This window comes from Symphalangus syndactylus, chromosome 19 (genome assembly GCF_028878055.3).
Source record: "Symphalangus syndactylus isolate Jambi chromosome 19, NHGRI_mSymSyn1-v2.1_pri, whole genome shotgun sequence".
In the NCBI taxonomy this organism is placed as follows: domain Eukaryota; kingdom Metazoa; phylum Chordata; class Mammalia; order Primates; family Hylobatidae; genus Symphalangus; species Symphalangus syndactylus.
The window spans coordinates 18876218-18899478 of NC_072434.2; the positions used below are offsets into that span (position 1 = coordinate 18876218).

The 23261-nt window shown below is 53.3% G+C and overlaps 1 protein-coding gene across 8 annotated transcripts; it reads left to right on the forward strand.

Moving 5' to 3' along the window:
* ETNK2 (ethanolamine kinase 2) lies at positions 1 to 21292 on the forward strand. 8 transcript variants are annotated; one of them, XR_008649718.2, is made up of 9 exons: positions 28 to 451; positions 2083 to 2342; positions 5298 to 5420; positions 10574 to 10716; positions 11885 to 11968; positions 15134 to 15279; positions 17812 to 17885; positions 20100 to 20281; positions 20981 to 21292. XR_008649718.2 is itself a non-coding variant. In XM_055234890.2 (8 exons), the coding sequence occupies exons 1-8, from the start codon at positions 194 to 196 to the stop codon at positions 20170 to 20172; spliced, it is 1161 nt and encodes a 386-aa protein (XP_055090865.1). In that variant the 5' UTR covers positions 1 to 193; the 3' UTR covers positions 20173 to 21292. The 8 variants fall into 8 exon arrangements, 5 of the variants coding, with proteins under 5 accessions (XP_055090865.1, XP_055090868.1, XP_055090869.1 ...); XR_008649719.2 differs by having other exon boundaries at positions 21203 to 21292; XM_055234890.2 differs by having other exon boundaries at positions 1 to 451; positions 20100 to 21292.
* The last annotated feature ends 1969 nt before the right edge of the window (positions 21293 to 23261 follow it).

Here is a 23261-nt window from a genome sequence, read left to right on the forward strand (position 1 = left end):
CACAAACGCGGCGGGCCGCGGCGCTCCGGGGTCGGCGGTGGGCGGCGGGCCGCGAGCCGGCGATCGAAGCGGGCAGCTCGCGCCTGAGTCATGGACTTCCCCTGGCCCCTCCTCTACCACTCCCACTCCCTCGCCGGGCCCCCCCGCCGGGGCTAGCGTCTGCCGCGGCTCCGAGGGGGTGGGGCTGCTGGGAATGGCTGTGCCCCCTTCGGCCCCTCCGCCGCGCGCGTCCTTTCACCTGAGTAGGCACACGCCTTGCCCGCAGTGCTCATGGGGCATGGAGGAGAAGGCGGCGGCCAGCGCAGGCTGCCGGGAGCCGCCGGGCCCCCCGAGGGCCGCCGCCGTCGCGTACTTCGGCATTTCCGTGGACCCGGACGACATCCTTCCCGGGGCCCTGCGCCTCATCCAGGAGCTGCGGCCGCATTGGAAACCCGAGCAAGTTCGGACCAAGGTAGCGGAGTGGGCGCGGGGCCGAGGATGGGGTCCTGCCAGGGCTGCCAGGGGGATGCGGGGACGCCGTCCTCGCATCCTTCCGGGTGTCGGTCCCAAGGGTGCGCGGCTGCTGCGCAAGAAAGGTTTGGAACGTGGTTTGTGTACGGATTGATTTCGTCCCTACCAAAACTAGGCTCACACCTCCCTCGGCCCTGCACACGCCCCCCTCCTCCCGGGGCTCTTAGGCACGCCGCATGGCCACCTGCCCACTGTCGGCATGCTGCGTGTGCGGGCCGCACCCCCTGTCGCTGTGTGCTGGTGCCCCTCGCTGACCAGAAGCGCGTACCCAGCCAGCTCTGAAACCTGAGGAGGCGGGAACTTTTAAGAGACCCCCCCCCACCGACCCGCAGCCATACATGCATACATTGCTGCTCCTTTTCCACCCCATGGTGGGAGCAATCCTCCATGCTCTGAGCTGCCCCTATGGGTCCCAGGAGCCACCCTGTGGAATTCCAGCTAGCACTCAGCTCCTCACCATCGCTGCAGGCTCGGGCTCAGCACCCCCACACAGGCCATCTTCCCCAGCCCCTGCTGGACACAGGTCCCAGGACACACCTGTGGGCAGAGCCACTCACTGAGCCTTAGGCTAACTCCCCAGCTGACTACCTCCAGCCCTGCTGTGGGCTGCCTGTGGAGGAAGGTGCCGAGTGGGGCGCTTGTAGCTCGTGCTGGAATGGTAGTGGCTCCATGCAGACAGGCATTCTGGGGTGGGGTGGGGGCAAAGTTGTGGGGAGGTTCTAAACCAAGGGTGGAGGCTGACAGAACCCGCCCTGGGGATGGAGTAGCGTTTTCAAAATAAAAGGCCCAGTTTGGTATAAGACTGTCAAGGCATCAGGCAGGCCTGAGGTTAATTCCAGCACTGATCTAACGTGCTATCTGCCAGTCCCTCCCCTCTCCTGCCTCAGTTTCCCTACCTAGAATTGGTTCAGATGACCTCTAAGGCCCTCCCAACTCTGTCACATTGTGCCCCATAAATTCCATGGTTCTTTTCTCCTTATCACCCTGCTGCCCAGAGAACCTTGCTCGCAGCCCGGTTGACTCCTGTCTCTTCCGGTATGGACCTCTGGCCACTAAAGTCCTGGGATGGGTGCCAACCTCAGTACCCTCCTTGTACCTCTGCCACTGGATGGGGCAAGGGGTAGAGCAGAGCCCTCTGCCCGGCACAAGGTGAGAGGCAGCTGGTCAGGACATAGTGTTCTGGGCAACTCCCAGCCCTCCCCTGCCACAGTCTGGTCCATGCTGTTTCTTTCTGTACTGGGATGGAGGGTAAGGAGCGGGAGGAGGCGTCTACCTCCCAAGTAGTGTGGAAATTTCTCCACTGCCAAATCCCATTCACTAGAGGCAGACCCAGGAGTGTGTGGGAGCTGAACCCAAGCTACCATTTTTTTCTTGAACTCTATAGAGACTGGAGACCCCCAAGGTTGGGGACAGAGTGGAGCATGAGTGACTGGGCTAAAGCACTGGGGGCTTGGGGTGGTTGTGCTCAGCATTCAAATGAGCACCTCCTGCTGGAGCTACAGAGCCCAGGAGAGAGACCAGAGAGATCCTGCCCCACCCACCCACCCACGCACTGTCCTCTCCCCATGCTAGCGCTTCACGGATGGCATCACCAACAAGCTGGTGGCCTGCTACGTGGAGGAGGACATGCAGGACTGCGTGCTGGTCCGGGTGTATGGGGAGCGGACGGAGCTGCTGGTGGACCGGGAGAATGAGGTCAGAAACTTCCAGCTGCTGCGAGCACACAGCTGTGCCCCCAAACTCTACTGCACCTTCCAGAATGGGCTGTGTTATGAGTACATGCAGGGTGTGGCCCTGGGGCCTGAGCACATCCGTGAGCCCCGGCTTTTCAGGTGAGGAGGGTGCCAGGGCCTCTGTCTCTACTATTCTTCAGGCCTTGGGCTTGGAAATCCTTGGCATGTGGGGTCCGTGGTGGAGAGTTGTAAGGTCTGTAAGTTCCCTGAAATTGCATGAAAAATGCATGTTTATATGCATTGCTCTGCAGAGAGGGGCTATCGCTTTCTATAGATTTTAAGTGGTGCCTGCTAGAAGGATGAGTTCTGGGGGAGGAAAGGAAGAATTGTGATGAACATGGGAGCAGAGGACCTGGTTCCCTAAGTGCAGCAGAAATCTGCTTCCTGGCATCATGCCTCAAACCTCTGCCCACTCCAAGTCTGACCTGGAAACATCTCAGAGCCTTAGAAATGAAATCTGAGCCAGATCCCCAGGGCACTCAGGGTTTTCTACCTCTGTCTCTGTTTGTCAAGGAAAATGGGCCCTATCCAGGGTAAGCATGGTTTTACCAGCCCAGGGAGATGCTATCTCTTCTGCCAGTCTGAGCTCCTTCCCGGCTCCCTGACAAAGTGGGAACCCGGGTTTGGGGAACTGTCAAGGCCTCCTTTCAAAGGCTCACAGGAACCTGTGGCTCCTGGGGAGCCCCTCCCAGTAAATGCTTGGATGTGTAGGGCCCAGGAACTGGACTTTTCCTTCAAGCCCTGGGAATGCTGTGGAGCCTGGAAAGGGGGAGGACCAAAGAAGGACCCCTAGCATCTCCCTCTCCTCTGTGCCAGAACAAGGATGGCAAGCAGTGTCCTCCTTCCTCTCTCCAATGTCATGACCCACATGGAGGGCACTCAGACTTGAGTGAGGCCCAAGGCAGGCTGAGGTTCACTCCTGACACTGGGACAGTGGCACGGGGGTCTGCCTAGGAGACTTGGCATCTGCCCAGGCTAATCCAAGGGGAAGGAGGCCTTGCATACCGAGGGGAAACAAGCCCACCTGGGGGTAGAGCAAGAAGCTTCTTTGCTTCTTCACCTGCCACCCACTTAACCCCAAATGCACCTGGCTCTGTTTGTGCATGCCTTCTGCAGGGACTTAGAAGAAGAGGATCTGAGAGCTCTTCCACCCCCATGCTCATAAGCGGCTGGTCAGGCGGGATATTTGAGTTGTGTATTGTAGCAGTGTGTGTGTGTGTGTGTGTGTGTGTGTGTGTGTGTGTGTATGTATGTCTTGAGGGTGTGAGAGGCATACAGACCTATGCACGGGTGTTTGCAGGCTCCAGCTGAACAGTCCCAAAAGGACCCAGACTGGAGATGTGAAGTCAGAGCAGGGTGCAAGGGACCCTGTCCTGACTTCTGCCACTGCACTCCCCCCAGCTCTCCCTCAGTCTGGTGCATATAAGCTCAGATATTGTCAGGTCGTCACCACTCCCAGGATCCCTCCATCTCTGTGTATCTGATGCTGTCACTCATCCTCTCACGCAATTACCATTGTCAAGAAGATTGAAGGTGGATTTAGGTTTCATAAGAAGAAGAACGTGACATCTGGGGGAGAGCCCGAAATTGGGATAGGTGTAGGAGGTAGGCCCTTCCTTGATGATTTTCCCAGGATAGACCATCATCCCTCTGGGTGAAGGTGAATGTCTATGGGGAAGGCCTCCAGGAGCCACCCTCTACATTTTCGCTTGAACCCCACCCCCAACCTCGGCCTGCTGAGGCTTTGCAGCATGAAAATGCTGAGTGTTGAGGTTACTTTCATTGCTATTCCAGACAACAGCCCTATTGATATTCAAGAAAACGCTCTGTTCATGCTCTGTTCAGAATCTTCCTTTGGGAAGGGAAGGCCTGAGTCTCAGGTCTGTTTCCCTGCCTTGCCCAAACCCTGGTGGGTTCCCTTCTGCCCCAGGGCCTCTCGCCTCTGAAAGAAAGCACAGCCTTCCTCTCTCACCCATGAGGTTGCTGCCACGCCCCTTGTCTCCTCCACCCTTTAGGAGGTGGGAGCCTTGGGGGCTTCCAGAGGAACCCCAAAACTGCTCTGTTATCCCAGTAGGGTATGGCCTGCCTCTTCCTAGGGCCTGGCAAGAGAGAGGATGTCCCTTGAACAGCTTGGTAACAAGGTTTCAAACAGCCAATGCCTTTGTTGTCTTTCCCAGTGATTGTTGTTCGAGCAACAGGCAGAGGCTGTGTGTTGGAAGGAAGCTGAATGGTGGAGTCTTAGCAGACGGTTGGGGGGTGGGACAGCAGAAGGGAAGACTGGAAGAGGACTGGGAGGGCCCAGCTGGGACACAGGGCCTCGGGCGATGGGGTGTTTATCAAGGCCCTCCTTCTCTGACCGATCAGTCTTCGATTCACCCCCACCTTCTCCCAGCAACCTTCCCTACCACCCACTCCTCTCCTGAGACCTTGGATAATGTCCACAGGAGAACTTGAAAAGAGAACGCTGGCTTGTTTTGCGTCCTTGGCACCCAGCCGCCAGCATCAACTCCCTATAGCAGAGGAAGGGGCTGCCCTGGGCCAACGTTTTTCCCTCCCCACCTTGGCCAGACTGATAAGAGGCGGGTATTTCTTCCCTGCCTGGCATCACCACCCCCTGATCTCTTGGTGCAAAGTGACCTATGTTCATGTCCCCTGAGAGGATGGGTCAGAGTCTGGAGAGAGGAGGGCCAGCCCCGCCCCCATCCCCAGGTGCCCCTCTGTTCTCAGGAGTTGCTATGGGTACACCGGGGTAGGACGAGGCCACTGACCTGTGACCAACAGCCCCACTGCTCTCCCCTTCTGCTCCCTGAGGCAGCCCCAGCCTGGCACTGGAAAGGGAGCAGCCAGGCTAAGGTCTTAATTCATTTTCCTCTCTTCTGCTGAGACCTTCCTTCTGCAGGACCTGTGCTCCTAAGGGGCTTGCAATCATCCCATCCTTGGCCCTCTGGCTAGTGCCCTGGTGGGCCTGGAGGGCCCCTATCTGGCCAGGAGGGAATGAATGGGGAAGGCAATGTCCCAGCACTGATGCTCTGCTCTTCCTGTTCCCTGCTGTAGGTTAATCGCCTTAGAAATGGCAAAGATTCATACTATCCACGCCAACGGCAGCCTGCCCAAGCCCACCCTCTGGCACAAGATGTACAATTATTTCACGCTTGTGAAGAACGAGATCAACCCCAGGTACAAAGATCTGGGAGGGTCCAAGGCTGCCTTCATATGATCTCCCTTCCCCATCCTTTTGGCTCCAGGCCACCCTGCTAGGAGGTTTAAGGGCTCGGGTCTTGGGGAGGAGGCTGGGGAGTTTCTCCTGCAGTCCCTTCAGTCCTAGTTGCTAAGCCTCTGTCTCCAAGCAGAGTTGGACCCGCTGACTAAGGAGCTTAGATGGGCAGTTTTATACCCATGTGCTCATTTCTCCTTCACTCTCTGATTGTGGCAGGGACCAGGGTTGGGGACATTTCCCCATTTTACTTAGAGGATGCTGAAGCTCAGAGACTGAGCTTGGCCCAGTGTTATGGGGCTTGTAAGAGGCAGGGCTTCTATTTCCCAGCCCAGGGCTCTTTCCACCTGCCCCACCTTCTGAACCATGAGCAGGGCAGGGCCCTCAGAATGAGGGGGGATTGAGTTTAGCGTCAGTCAGAAGAACTCAACTCATCAGCTGACAAGACCTTGGGGACATCAAGGTTCCTGCTACTTCCCAAGACCCCTCTTGTCCCCATGTGCCTCTGGGGACCCTGCCCCACCTTGCTCTGACTGACAGCTTGCTGCTTCCCTCACTGCTCTTCCCAGGAAGGGAGATAGACCACCCATCCTGACATTGCCTTTCCCCGATAAGACAGGGTTCCCTGAGTTTTCCCTTAAGCACTCTCACCAGCAACCTGAGAGTCCTCCAAGCCTTTAGACGCCTGACTCCCCAACACACACTGAGTGCCAAGGAAAGGATGCAGGCCTGGAGGAAAGCATGGTGTCTTGCCTTCCCTCCTCCAAAAAAAGGCAGTAGTGAGTCTCTGATTCCTTCACGCTCCCTGCTGGGCTTGGCCATCACCCGTGTTCCAAACGTTCATGGGAATAGGGTGCAGAAGACGTTTGAGGTGAAGGGTGTGTCTTCCCTCTTCCAAGATGACAAGATAATAATTAACTCTATCCCCATTTTGAGTATGTCTCTGTCACACACATGCATGACTTTATCTGCATCATCCCATGCCATGCTTATCAAGCACTGCTTTGGGACTATTTGTCCAAGGTGGCCCAGGCCTGCCCTCTCTTTGACCGTGTTCAGACCTTGTATGTCAAATATTCTCTTTGGGACAAGGACCTCCTTTTCCCTCAGGGCTAGAACAGTTCATAGAGAACAGGTCCTTCCAACCCTTCAGCCCACAGCTCTTATTTGACAGGTGGAAAACCAAGGCCCAGGGAGGGGATGGAACCTGCCCAAGGTCGCTGATCAGTGGCAGCTTAGCAGCTAGAGCCAGGCTTCTGGTGCTCAGATATAATCCTTGATACTGCAGGTTCCTTTGACTGTGCTGTCACTGTGTGACCTTGGGGGTAACCTTACTGGGAGGGAGTAATCCCTGGAGAAGAGCTGGCCCAATCCCTTTGCTCTTGTCACACCTTTGAACCTTGGACAAACCAAGTTGCTTAACTTCTTTGAGCCTCTTTAGGGGGATGATCCATGCCCTAAGCTGCCTGACTGCCCAAAAGCAGAAAAATGATGAGCAATCATTTAGACGAGATAAGTACCTAGAGCTCCAGTTATTGCCTAATAACCCTGAATTATTCAATCCTTCTTTTCACAGACATTGATTGACTGGGATTTAAAACAATTTAAAAATGAATGTGACACTGGCCCTGCCCTCAAAGAGCTTAAGAGCCATCTAGGTACACAGGACATGTCCATGCACAGCTGCAAAATAAGGCAGGGTGTGTAATGTATGCTGGGGGTGGAAGAACCAGGGAAAGTTGTCTTGGCAGAGGTGGCATGGCAGAAATAAGCAGGGAGGCTACTCCAACTGGAGGAGATGGCTGAAGCAGGGTTTGCTCCTGAGTGATGAGTAGATGAGGTTGGGTGGAGCAGATCTTTGGGAGGACCTGGGAAGGATTTGGGGGCAGGGGTGGACTACAGAGTTGGAGCTAGGGGGTAAGGGGCCTTAAATGTCAGGCTAAGTAGCCAAGATTTAATTTAGCAAGTAGTGGGAAGTCATGAAGATGTTTGAGTCAGAGATTCAGGTCAGTAACCTGACCAGGACTGGGCTTTAGGAAGAGAGTCCTCTAGCATCATAAGGGACAGATTGGTGGGGGAGGGTGGATTTGAGGTAGGAAGACTAGTTTGGAGTGATGTAATTAAGTGAACAAGATCTAGGACTAGGATTCCCAAACTTTGAGCATAAGATTCCCCTGAAGTGCCCAACTTTGGAGATCAATTGAGAGGTCTTGCATTTGCCCCCTAGGAAATGGCTTTTTTTATTTTTTTTTTGAGATGGATTCTCACTCTGTTGCCCAGGCTGGAGTCCAGTGGCATGATCTCAGCTCACCACAACCTCTGCCTCCCAGGTTCAAGTGATTCTTCTGCCTCAGCCTCCCAAGTAGCTGGGATTATCGGTGCCCACCACCACACCCGGCTAATTTTTGTATTTTTAGTAGGGACAGGGTTTCGCCATGTTGGCCAGGCTGGTCTCGAACTCCTGGCCTCAAGTGATCTGCCTGCCACGGCCTCTTAAAGTGCTGGGATTACAGGTGTAAGCCACTGCGCCCGGCCAGGAAGCTACAGTTTGATAGGCATCCCAGGTGATTCTGAGGCAAGTGATTGAGGAACATTGCCCTAGGGTAACTTGAGGTGGTGGATGGAGAATAGGATGTGTTGGAGACCTGTGGAAATAGATTTAGTAGCCTTGATGTTGGATCCGTGCCCCAAGCTGCCTAAGCCCTAAGGTGACATGGATGTGTCCAGAGTGGCTGGGAGAACGTGGGGTGGATAAGTGGGTTGGGGCATCACAGGGAGATACTGGTGGGTGGGTTGGTGGGAGGGCAAAGTGTGAAACCAGTGAGCTCAAATGCTTAGAAAGAGCCCTGTGGGGAGAAAGTACTCTGGCCTGTCCAGATCTTGACAGCAGAGCAGAAACTGGCCAGGCAGCAGTCCTGATATCAGGAGGAACCCCAAGGCTTCCCTGCAGAGACCTCCAGCCCCTTCCTTCCCCTCCTGCTGGCCTTGGGGTGGAGGAGCAGGAGGAGCAGTTTCTCCTGGGCAGTGTTTCTGGAATGTGGTGGTGGTTACTCTTCTGCCGATCCCACAGCCTTGAAAGAGCCCCGTGGTGGCGGGACTGAAGGTAGCAAAGCTGGCGATGTTTCAAGTGCTCGGGAGGGAAGCAGAGCAGGGAGGGAGGCCCCGGGGAGATAGAAGGCCGGGATTGTTCCCACAGTAACCATCTGCGTGGCCTTGGGGTGGGCAGGGTGCGGTTCAGACTGAGGTCAGGGACAGAGCAGCAGGCATCTTGGATGTCAGAGCCATGTTTTTCAGGCCGGGACCTGAGCAAACCAAAGGAACCCTCCTAATTCTTCTCTTTTGGTGGTCTCGGTCCAAGAAAAAAAAAAAGAATCTTAAAAGGTAGCTTCTTAAGGAGAGCCAGGACTGAAACACATCTTACGCAGACCTGTCGGCACAGATAAACTCCAGGAAGCATGGGAGAGGCCTCCCCCATATCACCTCTCCCAGCAGACTCCCTGGACTCAGAGAGGCCTTTGCAGAGCCTCTGAGGGGCACCCAGGCCAATTAGGAGACTCCATTCGATTTGGATCCTTGGATGGGCCGAGGACTGCTTTCCTTAGATGAAGAAGTAAAGGATCCAGCAGTGCAAGAGATATCTGGAGGCTGGGAGGGAGCCTCTTTCCTTCCTTGAGCCTCAGTTTCCCCATGGGGCTGGACTAGATAACCTCAGATCTTCTTGAGCTTTGACCTTCTCAAAGCCTGGAAGGGACCCTGTCCTCTTTTCCTTCTCCAGAGGGGGCAGAGGAGTCCCTCAGTCGCTGAATACTCTTTCTCATGTTCTGGCCCCTGGGCTGGGTGAGGGAGTGATGGGTCTGTCCTGTGGGAAGGTGAGAGAGGGCCGGTCTCATTCTCATCCTTCTCTATGTGCTCTTGCTACCCCGGACAGAGAAACACAAACAGGTGACACAGGAATGGAGATAAAAGCACAGCCTCCTCCCCTCTGCCCATTGGTGGTTCTAGGTTTTTAAGGACTGTGATAAGCGTTTGGCCTTTTCAGTGTACACAGACCTGTGTGCCTCCTGGGGACCAAAGTTCAGAGCACGTGAGCACAGCGGACACTCATCAGACTTCCACATGGCCTCTGATAACTTGATTGATTGGCTGATTTCTTCATTCCTCAACATGTGTTTCTTTCAGCAGAAATGGCTGCTGAGTGCTTGGGATGGGGGTGGGGCAGCAGGAGAGGTGGATCCATGCATCTTTGTTCATGCCCCCAGGTTGCACTTGCATGATCTGGCAGGGGTCTGGGACAAGGGAACACTTACTCATAATTCAAGGTAGAAGGGACGAGTCACTGGGGAGCCACAAAGCAAGCAAGCTCTCATTGAAGGCTTTAATATTCCTTTGACAGTGTAGGAGTGAGCTAAAGAAGCTCTTGGTTTGCTTTCTCATGTGAGCCAATGGTCTGTTTGTGAGACGAGAGGTTAGACCAGACCGTCTCTCTGATCCCTTCTACCTGTGACGTGGTCAGCTGCTGGGGTGAGAGCGGGGGCATACCAGGACATATCTCTGCCTCCTCAAGAGAGCTCCATTGCTCCAGCTCCCTGTCAGGGCACTACTCTTCCTCCCAAGGAGGAACTTTGTGGGAGTCAGCTCGACTTAGGGAGCTGTACCTCCTCCTAGGGAGTTTTCCCAGCATCCTAAGATCAGGTCTGTTTTGCATCTCTCCCCACTGCTCCCGTTGCCCTTGTTCCCTCTTAGTCTGGAATCCCCAAGTCTGAACACGCGTTCTCAACCGCCTTGTCCTTTCCCTGTGTCTCCTTCCTTACCCTCCTGTCCCTTTCACAAAGTAGCAGGGATGCCCTCAGTCAGTGACTTTTATGCCCTGCCTCATGCTTTTATGCCCATGTCTTTATCAGCTTCCTAGCATAACCAGAGGAGTCAGAAGGACAGGACACCTCAGTGCCATTTTATAGATGATAAAAGTGAGGTTCTGAGAGATTGGCCATTTTCCCAAGGCCCCCTGCAGTAAGACAGAGGGAGTGATGAGGCTCGAACTCAGGGCTCTTGAGGCCAAGCACCTGCCTGTCTATCAGCCCTCCCTTCACTGGCTACCTTTTTTGCCACTGCCCAGCCTTTCTGCAGATGTCCCTAAGGTAGAGTTGTTGGAACGGGAGCTGGCCTGGCTGAAGGAGCATCTGTCCCAGCTGGAGTCCCCTGTGGTGTTTTGTCACAATGACCTGCTCTGCAAGAATATCATCTATGACAGCACCAAAGGTATGGCTTCTCTGGCCCCGGGGCAGCAGCAGGGTTTTGGTTGGTTGGTTAGCTGGCTTCATGGAGCTGTTCTTCCAGCTGGCACTTGGACAAGCAAAAGTTAGACCTGGATTTAGGTCTTAAGTTAATTTGTAGGAGGGAAGGGTGAAAGGAAATAAAAAATTCCCACTTTGAAAAGTCTGTGCCAAGGGCCAGGCACAGTGGCTCATGCCTATAATCCCAGCAGTTTGGGAGGCCAAGGCATGTGGATTGCTTAAGCCCAGGAATTCAAGACCAGCCCAGGCAATGTGGTGAGACCCTGTCTCTACAAAAAAATACACAAAACTTTTCCTGGTATGGTGGTACATGCCTATAGTCCTAGCTCCTCGGGAGGCTGAGGCAGGAGGATCACCTGAGCCTGGGAGGCGGAGGTTGCAGTGTGCCATGATGGAGCCACTACACTCCAGCCTGGGCAGCAGAGCAAGACCCTATTAAAAAAAAAAAAAAAAAAGTCTGGCCAGGTGTGGTGGCTCATGCCTGTAATCCCAGCACTTTGGGAGGCTAAGGCAGGTGGATCATGAGGTCAGGAGTTCAAGACCAGCCTGGCCAACATGGCAAAACCCCGTCTCTACTAAAAATACAAAAATTAGCTTGGCATGGTGGTGTGTGCCTGTAATCCTCGCTACTCAGGAGGCTGAGGCAGGAGAATCGCTTGAACCAGGGAGGCAGAGGTTGCAGTGAGCCAAGATCACGCCACTGTACTCCAGCCTGGGCGACAGAGCGAGACTCTGTCTCAAAAAAAAGACAAAAACAAACAAACAAAAATCTGTACCAAGAAAGAGAGAGAAAACGAACACCTCCTGGTGTTGCTGATGAGGGCATCACCCCAGGGCGTATTAATACTTAGCTTTATTCCTGATCCTTAGCCATGCTGAGGACAGCCGTCTTTAGATGAGGAGAGCCTGAAGATCCAGCTGTGTGAGAGGGACACGGGGAGCTGGGAAGGGCAGATGGATGGATGGATGGATGCAAGTAGCTTAGAAGACTGCTGCAGCGATAGGGTTGGGCAGGGTTGCTGCAGAGGCTGGCATCACTCAGTGGGTGCATCCCAGAGGTCTGCAGAAGCTTGACCAGGCTCTGTTGCCAGATCTCCTGGGCCAACTCTCATCGACTCTCCTCTACTTCATAGGTCACGTGCGGTTCATTGACTATGAATATGCTGGCTACAACTACCAAGCTTTTGACATTGGCAACCATTTCAATGAGTTTGCAGGTGAGAGGGGCATTTCTACAGTCATGTGCTTTGTAGCGGTGTTTCAGTCAGTGACTGACCACATGTAGATGGTGGTCCTATGAGATTACTGTATATTTACGGTAATAGGTACCATATTTTTACTGTAACTTTTCTATGTTTAGATATGTTTAGATACATAAATACTTAGCATTGTGTTACAGTTACCTACAGTATTCAGTACAGTAACATACTGTACAGGTTTGTAGCCCAGGAGCAACAGGCTATATCATGCAGCCTAGGTGTGTACTAGGCTATCCCATCTAGGTTTGTGTAAGTACACTCTGATGATCACACAAAATCACCCGATGGTGCGTTTCTCAGAAGGTATTCCTGTCATTAGGCAATACAGGACTATATTTGACCAATGTTCAAAGCACCCTCTTTAGGATGGGGACCAGGGCCAGGGTATGGGGAGGGCCAGAGGTGGTTCTGTACTTGGAGGGTAGAGGCTAGATAGCTCTTGTCCTCCAAAATATCACAGCTTAAGGGGTTAAGGCACAGCCTGCTTTTAGAGAGTACCAAGTCTCATTGGAGGAAGCAGTACTCACATACACAGAGCAGACCTCTCCTAGGCCATATGGGACTTTCGTACAAATTAGGAAAATGTGACCTCCATAGGATCCCTGAAGATACTCAGCTTGGTACATGAATTAGAAAAAGACCCCTTCCTGGCCGCGCGCGGTGGCTCACGCTTGTAATCCCAGCACTTTGGGAGGCCGAGGCAGGTGGATCACCAGGTCAGGAGATCGAAACCACGGTGAAACCCCGTCTCTACTAAAAATACAAAAAATTAGCCGGGCGTGGTGGCGGGCGCCTGTAGTCCCAGCTACTCAGAGAGGCTGAGGCAGGAGAATGGCGTGAACCCGGGAGGCGGAGCTTGCAGTGAGCCGAGATTGCGCCACTGCACTCCAGCCTGGGCGACAGAGCAAGACTCCGTCTCAAAAAATAAATAAAATAAAATAAAAAAATAAAAAGACCCCTTCCTCCAGGTAGACACAGCTTAGACGATTGCTGCAGCTTGGCTGGCATAGCACAGGATGACTTCAGCCTCCACTCCTTTGTCCAAGCTCCTTTATACCCAGTACAACCAGCACAATTGTACATGGGGGCCTTACATGGAGATAAGAGGCAGAACAAGCTACAAGTGGCTGTTTGCCTGGTGGCCTGATGAGAATCATCTAAGTAGAATCTAAGTATGTGCTATGTAATTTGACTTCCTAAGTTCAGTTTCTGGCTTTGCTGCTTACTGGCTGTGTGACCCTTGGGCAGTGTATTTACCCTCTCTGTGCCCCTATAAAATGGAGATGATGATAGTACCCATCTCATAGCATTGATATGAGACACACACACACACACACACACACACACACACACACACATATGTATGACACATACTAAGCATTGTATTGGTGTTTGCTGCTGTGATTAGACTGGGAAGCTTTCCAGGAGTGGGGATGGAAGAGGCAGGATAGGGGGGTGATTCCTAGGGGTAGGCAGGTGTTCTATGAAGGCATAGTATTCACAATGGAACCATTTGTGTAGAGGAAGCAGGGCAGGTTTTTCTAGCTTGAGGGCTTAATTAGATGGGACCGAGGAGGCAACTCACATGGACGGAGCTGGACACTGGGGCTGGAGAGCTGTCCCCAGACTAGCACAGTAATGTGTTCACATGATGGGGCCAGGCCCTGTGGCTCAGGATAGAGAGGCATGCCCAGGCCAACTGGAGAGCCCCATCTCCAGCCCCATCAGGCCAATTGTGTTCCTTCTGGAACCCCAGGTGATCAATCTGTCGAGCAATGATTGTACCTGAGAGTACACCTAGGAACCCCCGGGGTGATGGAGCCTCTGCTGGGCAGAGCAGCTGAGCCTCGGGGTGTGGCATGGAGCAGAGGCTGGCACCGGCAGGGCCCTGGGTCTGGGAATGCTTGGCTGCCAGGCCCACTGGCCTTTCCACACGGGATAATTCCTAAGCATTTTAAGTCCTCCTTGCCCACAGCACAGAGCAAAGTCCAACTGGAATTTCTCCAAAGGGGTAGATTGCAGCCTGCTCCCAAGTTGAGAATGGAGGAAGAAGAACGTAGCCTGGGGGAAGGAAGAGAGCTGGGGAGATCCAGACTTACGGAGAGGGGCCTCATGGGTGCGCAGGTGTGAGGAAGACACAGTTCTGGGCATTGGGAGATGAGTTCAGCCCTGACTCTGCCTCTAACCACCATATGACCTTGGGTGCATTTCTTCTCCTCTCTGGGCCTCCGTTTCTACATCTGTTCCAGGAGATTCTTTTCTAGCCATGCTCCTGGAGCCTCAGGAGACTGCGTATGTTTCTCCAGGGATATAAAGGAGGCTTCAGAAGGACAAGAAGAAGAGGAAGGAGGGAACCCTAGAGAAGGTGGCCCAGACCTGGTCCTCCTGTCTTAAACCACTTCTTTCTGTACCAGCTCTGAAGCTGTGGTTTCTTCTACCATGCCCAGGATGAGGCTGGTGGTACTGGGCTGGCAGCTGGAGGGCTATGGTGGGGCTGGAAGAAACCAGAGCCATCTGATCCATGGGTTCCCAGCCTGGCTACACATCAGAGCCATCTGGGGAACTGGACTGCGGTAGGGGTGCTCTCCAGGTGATGTTTTTAAGTAGCCAGCTTAACACCAGGAAGCCATGTTTGATATCCCTACATGAAGTCCGGCTCCCTCATTTGATAAATGAAGAAATTTCGGCCAGTGATAGAAAAGAGTTCCCTTAAGGCTAACAAGGTTAGCATAAGACGTAGGGCTAGTAATGCTTATCCAGTGCTCTTAACTGAGGGCCTCCTGTGCACCGTCATTTTTGTGCAGGGGTTGGGAGAGACAGTGGTGCTGTCTTGAGGGGTTCCTGTCACTCCCAGGACAGTGTCTTGCCCCTTAACCAGTCTACCTCTCTCTCTGCTTTCCTCAATCCCACAGAAGCAGTGATCCTAGCTGGGATGGGGTAGACCCCACACTAGCTGAGTTTAGTAATCAAAGAAGCTGCCTTCTCAGGGCCGCCTCCTTGAGCACAGCCCCACAGGTCAAAGGAGATGGGAGTTTGAGGGGAGAAGGGAACACCTACTGAGCTTGAGGAGACCCTAGGTGGGCCCATCTCCGAGCAACTTTGTCTGGCCTGCCTCCCCATCAGGCGTGAATGAGGTGGATTACTGCCTGTACCCGGCGCGGGAGACCCAGCTGCAGTGGCTGCACTACTACCTGCAGGCACAAAAGGGGATGGCGGTGACCCCCAGGGAGGTGCAAAGGCTCTACGTGCAAGTCAACAAGTTTGCCCTGGTGAGTGCCTTGTGACTAGGGCTGGGGCAGGAAAGGAGGAGTCAGCAGGAGGGACGGGTGACCCACCTAGCCTCCTTCCCAGAGCCCAGGGTCAGGTGAGAGCCTGGGGACACCCATCCCGGGCTCCTGACCCCACCCTAGAGGTGAAGCCTGGGAAGAGCCGTCTTAGGCAGCCCTTAATACGTGATGCCCTGTTCCCTGCTCCCCAAGCCCCACCAAGTCTAGGCTCTCTCCTTTCTAGAGAAATAGTTCCAGGAAATATCCTAGCTTCCTGTGTTAGCAATTCCCTTGTTTGAATAAGTAGTTCTTTCTACTGCCTAACCTCAGCCCTTCATGCTGCAGTTAAATTCATCCATATATATGTATATATACTTTTTTTTTTTTTTGGAGGCAGAGTCTCACTCTTGTTGCCCAGGCTGGAGTGCAATGGCGCTATCTCGGCTCACTGCAACCTCCGCCTCTCAGGTTCAAGCCATCTTCCTGCCCTCAGCCTCCCAAGTAGCTGGGATTACAGGCATGTACCAGCACACCCAGCTAGTTTTTTTGTATTTTTAGTAGAAACGGGGTTTCACAATGTTGGCCAGGCTCGTCTTGAACTCCTGATCTCAGGTGATTCGCCCGCCTCTGCCTCCCAAAGTATTGGGATTATAGGAGTGAACTACCGCACCTGGCATATATATATATATATATACTTTTTTTGAGACAGGGTCCCACTCTGTCATCCAGGCTGGAGCACAGTGACACAATCATAGCTCACTGCAGCCTTAAACTCCCAGGCTCAAGCGATCCTCCCACCTCAGCCTCCTGAGTAGCTAGGATTACAGGTGTGTGCCACCATGCCTGGCTAATTTTTTAAAACTTTTTGTAGAGATACGGTATTGTATGTTGCCCGAGCTGGTCTCTAACTCCTGGCCTCAAATGATCCTGCCACCTCAGCCTCCTGAGTAGCTAAGGTTATAGGTATGAGCTACCATGCCTGGCTATGTGTGTGTGTGTGTGTATATATATATATATATATATATATTTTTTTTTTTTTTTTTTTTAACCTTTAGAGAAGATACAGAATATCAAGCTCTAATCCTTCTTTGTAACTACCTCCACTGACTCAGAACTCTAAGTAAGCTTTTCCCAACAGGCTCTTCCTGCTCAAATGACTGTGCTGTCAGTTCTCAATTTTGAATGCCCCTTATCCAAGATACCTGGTTCATGCCAGGTCTCCACTGGTGTGTGCCCAGGGATTGCTAATGTCAGCTTGCATAAGAAGACAAGTCAGCTGCCTTGAATTTCACAGTACAGAAGAGAGCTAAATACAATCTTTACTTTTTTGTAATTTCGGATTCCCTATTCTGTTTTCCTCACTGGCACAAAACTGAGTCTACGTTAGGCTCTTCCCCCTCAGTCTTAAGACTTTAAGACCTTAAGAACAAGCCTTCCTCTTGCTAAGTATTTTAGTGATCATTCATACGTGCTAGCTTATCGATGCCCCTTTTAAGGAATGGAAAGGAAATAAACTGGAGGGAGGTACTTTGTAGCCAACCCCTGAGTGAGGAGGACTCTGGGATGGGGTGGGAATGGGATGGGAGAGCCACAAGGGTTGGGGGACTCACATGGGAAAGTGATGGCATCACTAGTGTTTGTTCAGGGGTAGACGGGAACCACAGCTCCCTGGCTTTATTTTATTTTTTTACTTTTATTTTAGATTCAGAGGTACACATGCAGGTTTGTTATATAGGTAACCTGCCTGTCACCAGGGTTGGTGTACAGATTGTTTCATCACCCAGGTAATAAGCATAGTGTGTGACAGGTAGTTTTTTGATCCTCACCCTCCTCCCATCCAATCCTTGGCTTCTTGAGCCTGAGGTGACCTGGGCCTGGTGGGTACCTGTAGCCACAGGGAGAGCACAGTTGGATGCTTAGCAAATGCCCAGACTTGGGGGATTCTTGTTTCCATATCTAGGTTCATTTTCCAACCCAACCAGCCTCCCAGCAGGAGAGAAGAAAAGGAGTGGAGGAGGTTAGTGTAGGCATCTTCCAGCAGACATGTGGCCAGGGCACTGCTGCCCATTACTCTTCCTTCCCTGCACCTTCCTGAGGGGCGCCAGCCCCCCACTGGCCATTAAGCCTAACCTCTGGCTTAGAGGTTCATCTTGGCCTGGATCCCACCTTGGCCTTGAAGACTCCAGGAGATTTCCCTGGGTAGGGAAGAGACCAGAGGTGGAGTGTGGGTCCTGCTTAGGTTGTGGGAACCCCCCAGAATTCCTCACTGCTGACCACCTGCCTTAGGGTTGGTAAACATTAGGGCCTTGGTAGAACTGGCTCTGCCCACCTTTCTCTAGCAGGAGTGGAGGCTCCAAATGCTGTGCAGTGACTTGGCCTCCAGAATTTCCCCAGCTTGTGCTAGGGAGACCCCACCACATCTCTTCCAGGGTCCTAGCTGTGTGTCTTCCACAATGACTGCATCCCTCCAGTGCTGTAGAGTCGGAAACAGGCATGGGGAGATTGCCAGCCTGACCCTCTCTGGTCTGTTTCCAGGCGTCTCACTTCTTCTGGGCTCTCTGGGCCCTCATCCAGAACCAGTACTCCACCATCGACTTTGATTTCCTCAGGTGAGTGTGAGGGTGACGGTGGGACGTGGAGAAAAGGGAGAGCCTTGGTTGAGCCCAGGGTGTGGGCAAAGGACAGCCCAGGCAGAATGCCCAGAGTCCGCTCCCCTGCTCTGCCCATCTCCAGCGGGGCCGCTATCCCCAGGGGATGCCAGGAAAGTACCACTCTGAAAAGAGAAGTGTCACATCCTCCCTGTTCCTCGTAGGAGGTGTGCTAGTCCCCACCAAATCCTACTGCCTACTCCACTCCCCACCCTGCTTCCAGCACACCTATCCATGGAGCCTGGTGGTGGATGGAATCGTTGAAAATCAGTCTGAACGATTGTAGGTCCTACCCTCATTTTACAGCAGAGAGGACAGAGGTCCAGAGAGCAGAAGTGACTTGCTGAAGCCATGCAGTGATTAAGGGTTTACCATGCTGCCTTCTGGTTGGGCGACAGACCCAGCTACTCCTTCAGTAGCTAGCCGCTGCTTGCGTATCGATGATTCAGGGAGTCCCCATCCTGTGAGGTTCCTATGTCCCTAAGGCCAGGAATCATTTCTTCCTTCATTCTGGTCCAGGGCCTTGCCCTTCTTCTCCTCACCCATCTTCAGCTGAAAGGGAATCACTACTCTGGTTTCAAAGTGTTCACAACTATTAGAGAAATGCAAATGAAAAGCACAGTGAGGCCGGGCGCGGTGGCTCACGCCTGTAATCCCAGCACTTTGGGAGGCTGAGGTGGGTGGATCATGAGGTCAGGAGATCAAGACCATCCTGGCTAACACAGTGAAACCCCATCTCTACTAAAAACACAAAAAATTAGCCGGGCATGGTGGCGGGCACCTGTAGTCCCAGCTACTTGGGAGGCTGAGGCAGGAGAATGGCGTGAACCCAGGAGGTGGAGCTTGCAGTGAGCGAAGATAGCACCACTGCACTCCAGCCTGGGCAACACAGTGAGACTCCGTCTTAAAATAAAATAATAAAATAATTAAATTAAATTAAATAGCAAAGCATGGTGAGATGTTGCTTCACACCCATTAGGATGGCAGCTATTAAAAAACAGAAAATAATAATTGTTGGTAAGGATGTGCAGGAATTGGAATCTTTCTGCACCATTAGTGGGAATGTAAAATGGTGAGCTACTATGGAAAACAGTAGGGTGGCTCCTCAAAAATTAAAAAAATGTAACTACCGTATGATCCAGCAACCTTACTTCTTGGTGGGTAGCCAAAATAATTGAAAGCAAACTCTCAAAGAAATATTTATTTATATACCTATGTTCACGGCAACATTATTCTTGGCACAGTAGCCAAGAGATGGAAGAAACCCAGATGTCTGTCAACAGATGAATGAATGAATCAAATATGGTCTATACCTACGATAGAATATTACTCAGCCTTAAAAACGAAGGAAATCTTGTCACTTGCTACAACATGGATGAATCTTGAGGACCTGACGCTAAATAAGCCAGTCACAAAAAGACAAATAAGGTTCTATAAGAGATAACTAAAGTAGTCAAATCCATAGAAACCAAGTAGAATTGTTGCCAGGGGGTGAGGAGAGGGAGCAATGGGGAGTATTGCTTAATAGGTCTAGTTTCGGTTGTCCAAAAGGAAAAAGTTGTAGATATTCATTTGCACAGCAATATGAATATACTTAACAATATAGAACTGTAAAAACAAAACTCCAAACAAGCATGTCTGTGGAAGGGTTTCTCTAGTCTGATCTAAGAAGAAAAAAAATGTAGTTGAAGTCGAAAAAAAATAGGCTGGGCGCGGTGGCTCATGCCTGTAATCCCAGTACTTTGGGAGGCCATGGCAGGCGGACTGCTTGAGCTCGGGAGTTCGAGATTAGCTTGGGCAACATGGTGAAACCCTGTCTCTACAAAAAATACAAAAATTAGCCGGGTGTGGTGGCATGCACCTATAATCCCAGCTATTCTGGAGGCTGAGTGGGAGGGTCATCAGAGCCCGGGAGGCAGAGGTTGCAGTGAGCCAAGATCATGCCATTGCACTCCAGCCTGGGTGACAGATCCAGACCCTGTCTCAAATAAATATTAAAAATTTTAAAAAGAAGCAGAAGAAATAATAATACTCATCAGTCTGGGTTGGGGTTGATCTGCTCAGACTTAGATAGGCCTAGAGCCACTGAGAAACTTTCCCCATGGTGTGGGCACCCCCAGCAGGGCCCACCTGGCTTTCTTCCTCACACCCAGCTTCCTGCTGTCTTCCCCACAGGTACGCAGTGATCCGATTCAACCAGTACTTCAAGGTGAAGCCTCAAGTGTCAGCCTTGGAGATGCCAAAGTGACCAGCCACCCCATCCCTCCCCTACCCATCTGTCTGGCCAGACCTGTTCTGCAGAGCTCAATTCTGCACTCTGGGGTCCACACCCTTGGACAAGGTGGGAGAGGGGACAGGTGGGTGTCCAGGGAGAAGGCTCTGTCCCTGCTGCCAGACCCCAGTGGTTGCCACTGAAGACCTCATTCTCCTGTCTGGAGGGGCTGATAGGACCCCCTTCTGGGGGTCCCCTTCACCCCACCAGGCTTGGGAGGAAGTGCCTGCAGCCAGGTCCTGGACCATAACCACCCCTGGGAAACACATCATTCCCAGCCTCAGGCCCTGCTGGAATTGGGGCTGCCTTATATGTGTGTTTACCCCTTCCTGGCCTGGGGAAGGAGGCGGCGAGGGCTCCTTTCTACCTCCAGTGCCCTGAGCCTCCAGTCCGTCTCCCCCTGCATGCCCCACGTGGGAGGTGCTGAACTCCAAACCAGCATCACGCCAACTCTTGACACATGGATGTACCTATCTTGGTGACGGGTGGGGGCCAAGAATTGAGCACGACATCTTCCCCAGCAGCCACCTCCTCTGAGATCCCTCACCTTCTCCAAACCAGGTCCAATCAAACCTCAGCCCGAGGAAACATGCTCCCCAACGTGCTCTCCTGTGCTTGTTTTGTCCCCCTGCTGGGGGGACAGGAGAGGGAGTGGTGAGGCCTTGGGCCTCCAGAGCCTGGCTCTGCTTTGTGCTGTGGCTTAGCCAGAGGGGACGTGGCCAAGGGTGAGGTGGCCAAAATCAGAACCAGCAGTCTCCTGCCTTGTTCCCTCCCTGGCCCTCAGGCCCTCCTTCCAGGGATGTCTCTCCAGCTCTACTTTATGTCCTGAAGCTGACCCGAGGTCTTCCTATCTGGAATGACTGGTGGGAGCCAAGAGGATGGGGTAGGGGCCAGGGCCCCCCAGGGCCCAGCGTGGGAGAGCCTGGGCAGGATCCCATCAGAAAGGTGCTGACTAAGCTGGTTGCCCGGACACTCAACAGCCTCCACCTCCTTTCTGCCCTCACAGCTCCTGGAGCCTTCCTGGCTCTGGCCCAGAAAGTGATTCATTTGTAAATTATCATGGTTTTCTTTCTGCATTAAAATGCTCATTTCCGGACTGCTGTGTCTGGAGTGACAATGGTGAGGAACTGACCCCTGCGTGGGGGCTGAGGGGTGCTGTAACCCCTCCTGATATCCCCCCTCCACCTGGGCTTCATGCTGAAGTCAAGGTAGCCACCTGCACACATCCTCCTGTGCACCTAGCTCCGAAGACTCTGGGCAGGGCCCCCTATTTCACTCAGCTTCTGTGCCTTTGACTCTCTTAGTAGAACCTACCAGTTAAACCCGGTAAAGCGCTGCTTAGAGGGAACTAGGCTGTGGATTACAAGGACTTTGGTTGACCCAGGAGATGAACCAGTGGCATTCTAAATAGAAGTGCTCAGGACATCTTCCTCGGTCATGTCTGGCTCCTAGCTGTCAGTGGGGTGGGGAAGGGGCTGCTCTGCCTGAGAACAGGCAGGAGTGATTTCTGGAACCAATCCATCACTTTTTCAGAAGACCAGAAGGAAGAACAGAAACTCAAAGATGAGAAGGGGGCACCCCTCCTCGGAGCCCAGTCACTCCGGCTATACTTCCCAGGCTGTGCACCAGGCAGCAGCTGCTCCAGGACTGCCCCCCCGCCAGTAAGTGCCCAGTGCCCTTAGGGGCAGCAGAGGCAACAGCAGCAGCAGCCTGCCAGGTGGACTCTGGTTGTTTGGCTTTTGCCTGCAAAAAGCACCCTGGTGCCATGGCAACCACTGGAGCTGGCACCTGCAGCTGGAGCCTTCAAGGTCATGGTGATCCAGCATAGCCAGGCCCTCCATGGGCAGCAGCCTCGGGGGGTGCCAATTGGGGGACACGGGTGAAAGAGGTGCCCAGGCATAGGGATGGTGCCAGGGCTGGACAGGTAGGGGCCCCCTGGGGTCACCTGTGGGGTCAGGTGGTCACAGACACTACCTGTCTGGATTAAATAGCAGTGTCCCCGCTCCTTGTTCCTCTCCGAGCCACCTCTGGAATTGAGGGCAGAATTAACACTGTGAAGCCAGCTTTGTTTCCAGCCTCCTGGGTCTTGATGCTGTTGCACTGGAGACAAGTGTTGCAGTGGTGAGTAGGGAATGGCTGGGACAGAGCCCGCCCCGGGTATTGTCCTGTGCCCCTAAGGCCCTGGCCACCATCTATATGGGAAGGAATTAACAGCAAGCATCATCCCACTGCCGCCTCTGAGAAAGCATTCTCATTCCCCCAGTCCTCCAGGGGAGTGAGCCGGTGTGGTGGCAGGGAACACAACCCTGCCCCTCAAAGTCTGGGAGTTCCGCCTTGGCTCCTTTCACTGCCACCCCAGGCTAACCAGCACTCCTGTCCTCCTGGCTGAGCAGCAGGCCTGGGAGTCTCCCAGTGTGATCCGGGCTCCACCCCCTCGGGCCCCTTCCAGGACACTTAGCAAAGAGCTCTAGTTAAAGGACACCTGGGCACATTCACCTTCCCAGCGGGCTCTGCCCCTCGGTCTCTGCCGGAGACGCACGGAGGGGACGAACTTGTGGCCCAGCTTTCCTGGTAATGACCACAGCACCCTGCTCCTGGCCTCTGCAACCACCTGGCCCCATCCTGCCTCTCATGGGACAGGGGGTGGGGCTCCAGGATCCGCTACTGTGCCTCAGCAGATGGAATAAGGCAGGCAAGACAAGAGGACTTGGGGGAAGAAAGAGGAACTCAGGACCGACAGGTGGGAATGAGCCAGGCTGGGAGTCTTGAGACTGGCAGGACCTGGTTTGGACGAGTGGAGGAGGCCAGGGGCCGAGGAGGGAGGGCAGAGGGCAGAGGGCGGAGAGCGGAGAGCCCGAGGGCCGAGGGCGGAGGGGAGTGGGAGGTGCAATGGGCAGCTCTCCATAGTGACCACCAGGGGGCAGGCGCCGCCGCCAGCTCCTCCTCCCACCTCTGCCTGCATCTTTTCCAGACATGGCGTGGGCAGGGCAAAGGAGAGGAGGCTCTGAGAACACGGGCTGGGGAAAAAACAGCCAGCCAGCATTCAGGATGCTCCCCAGACCAAA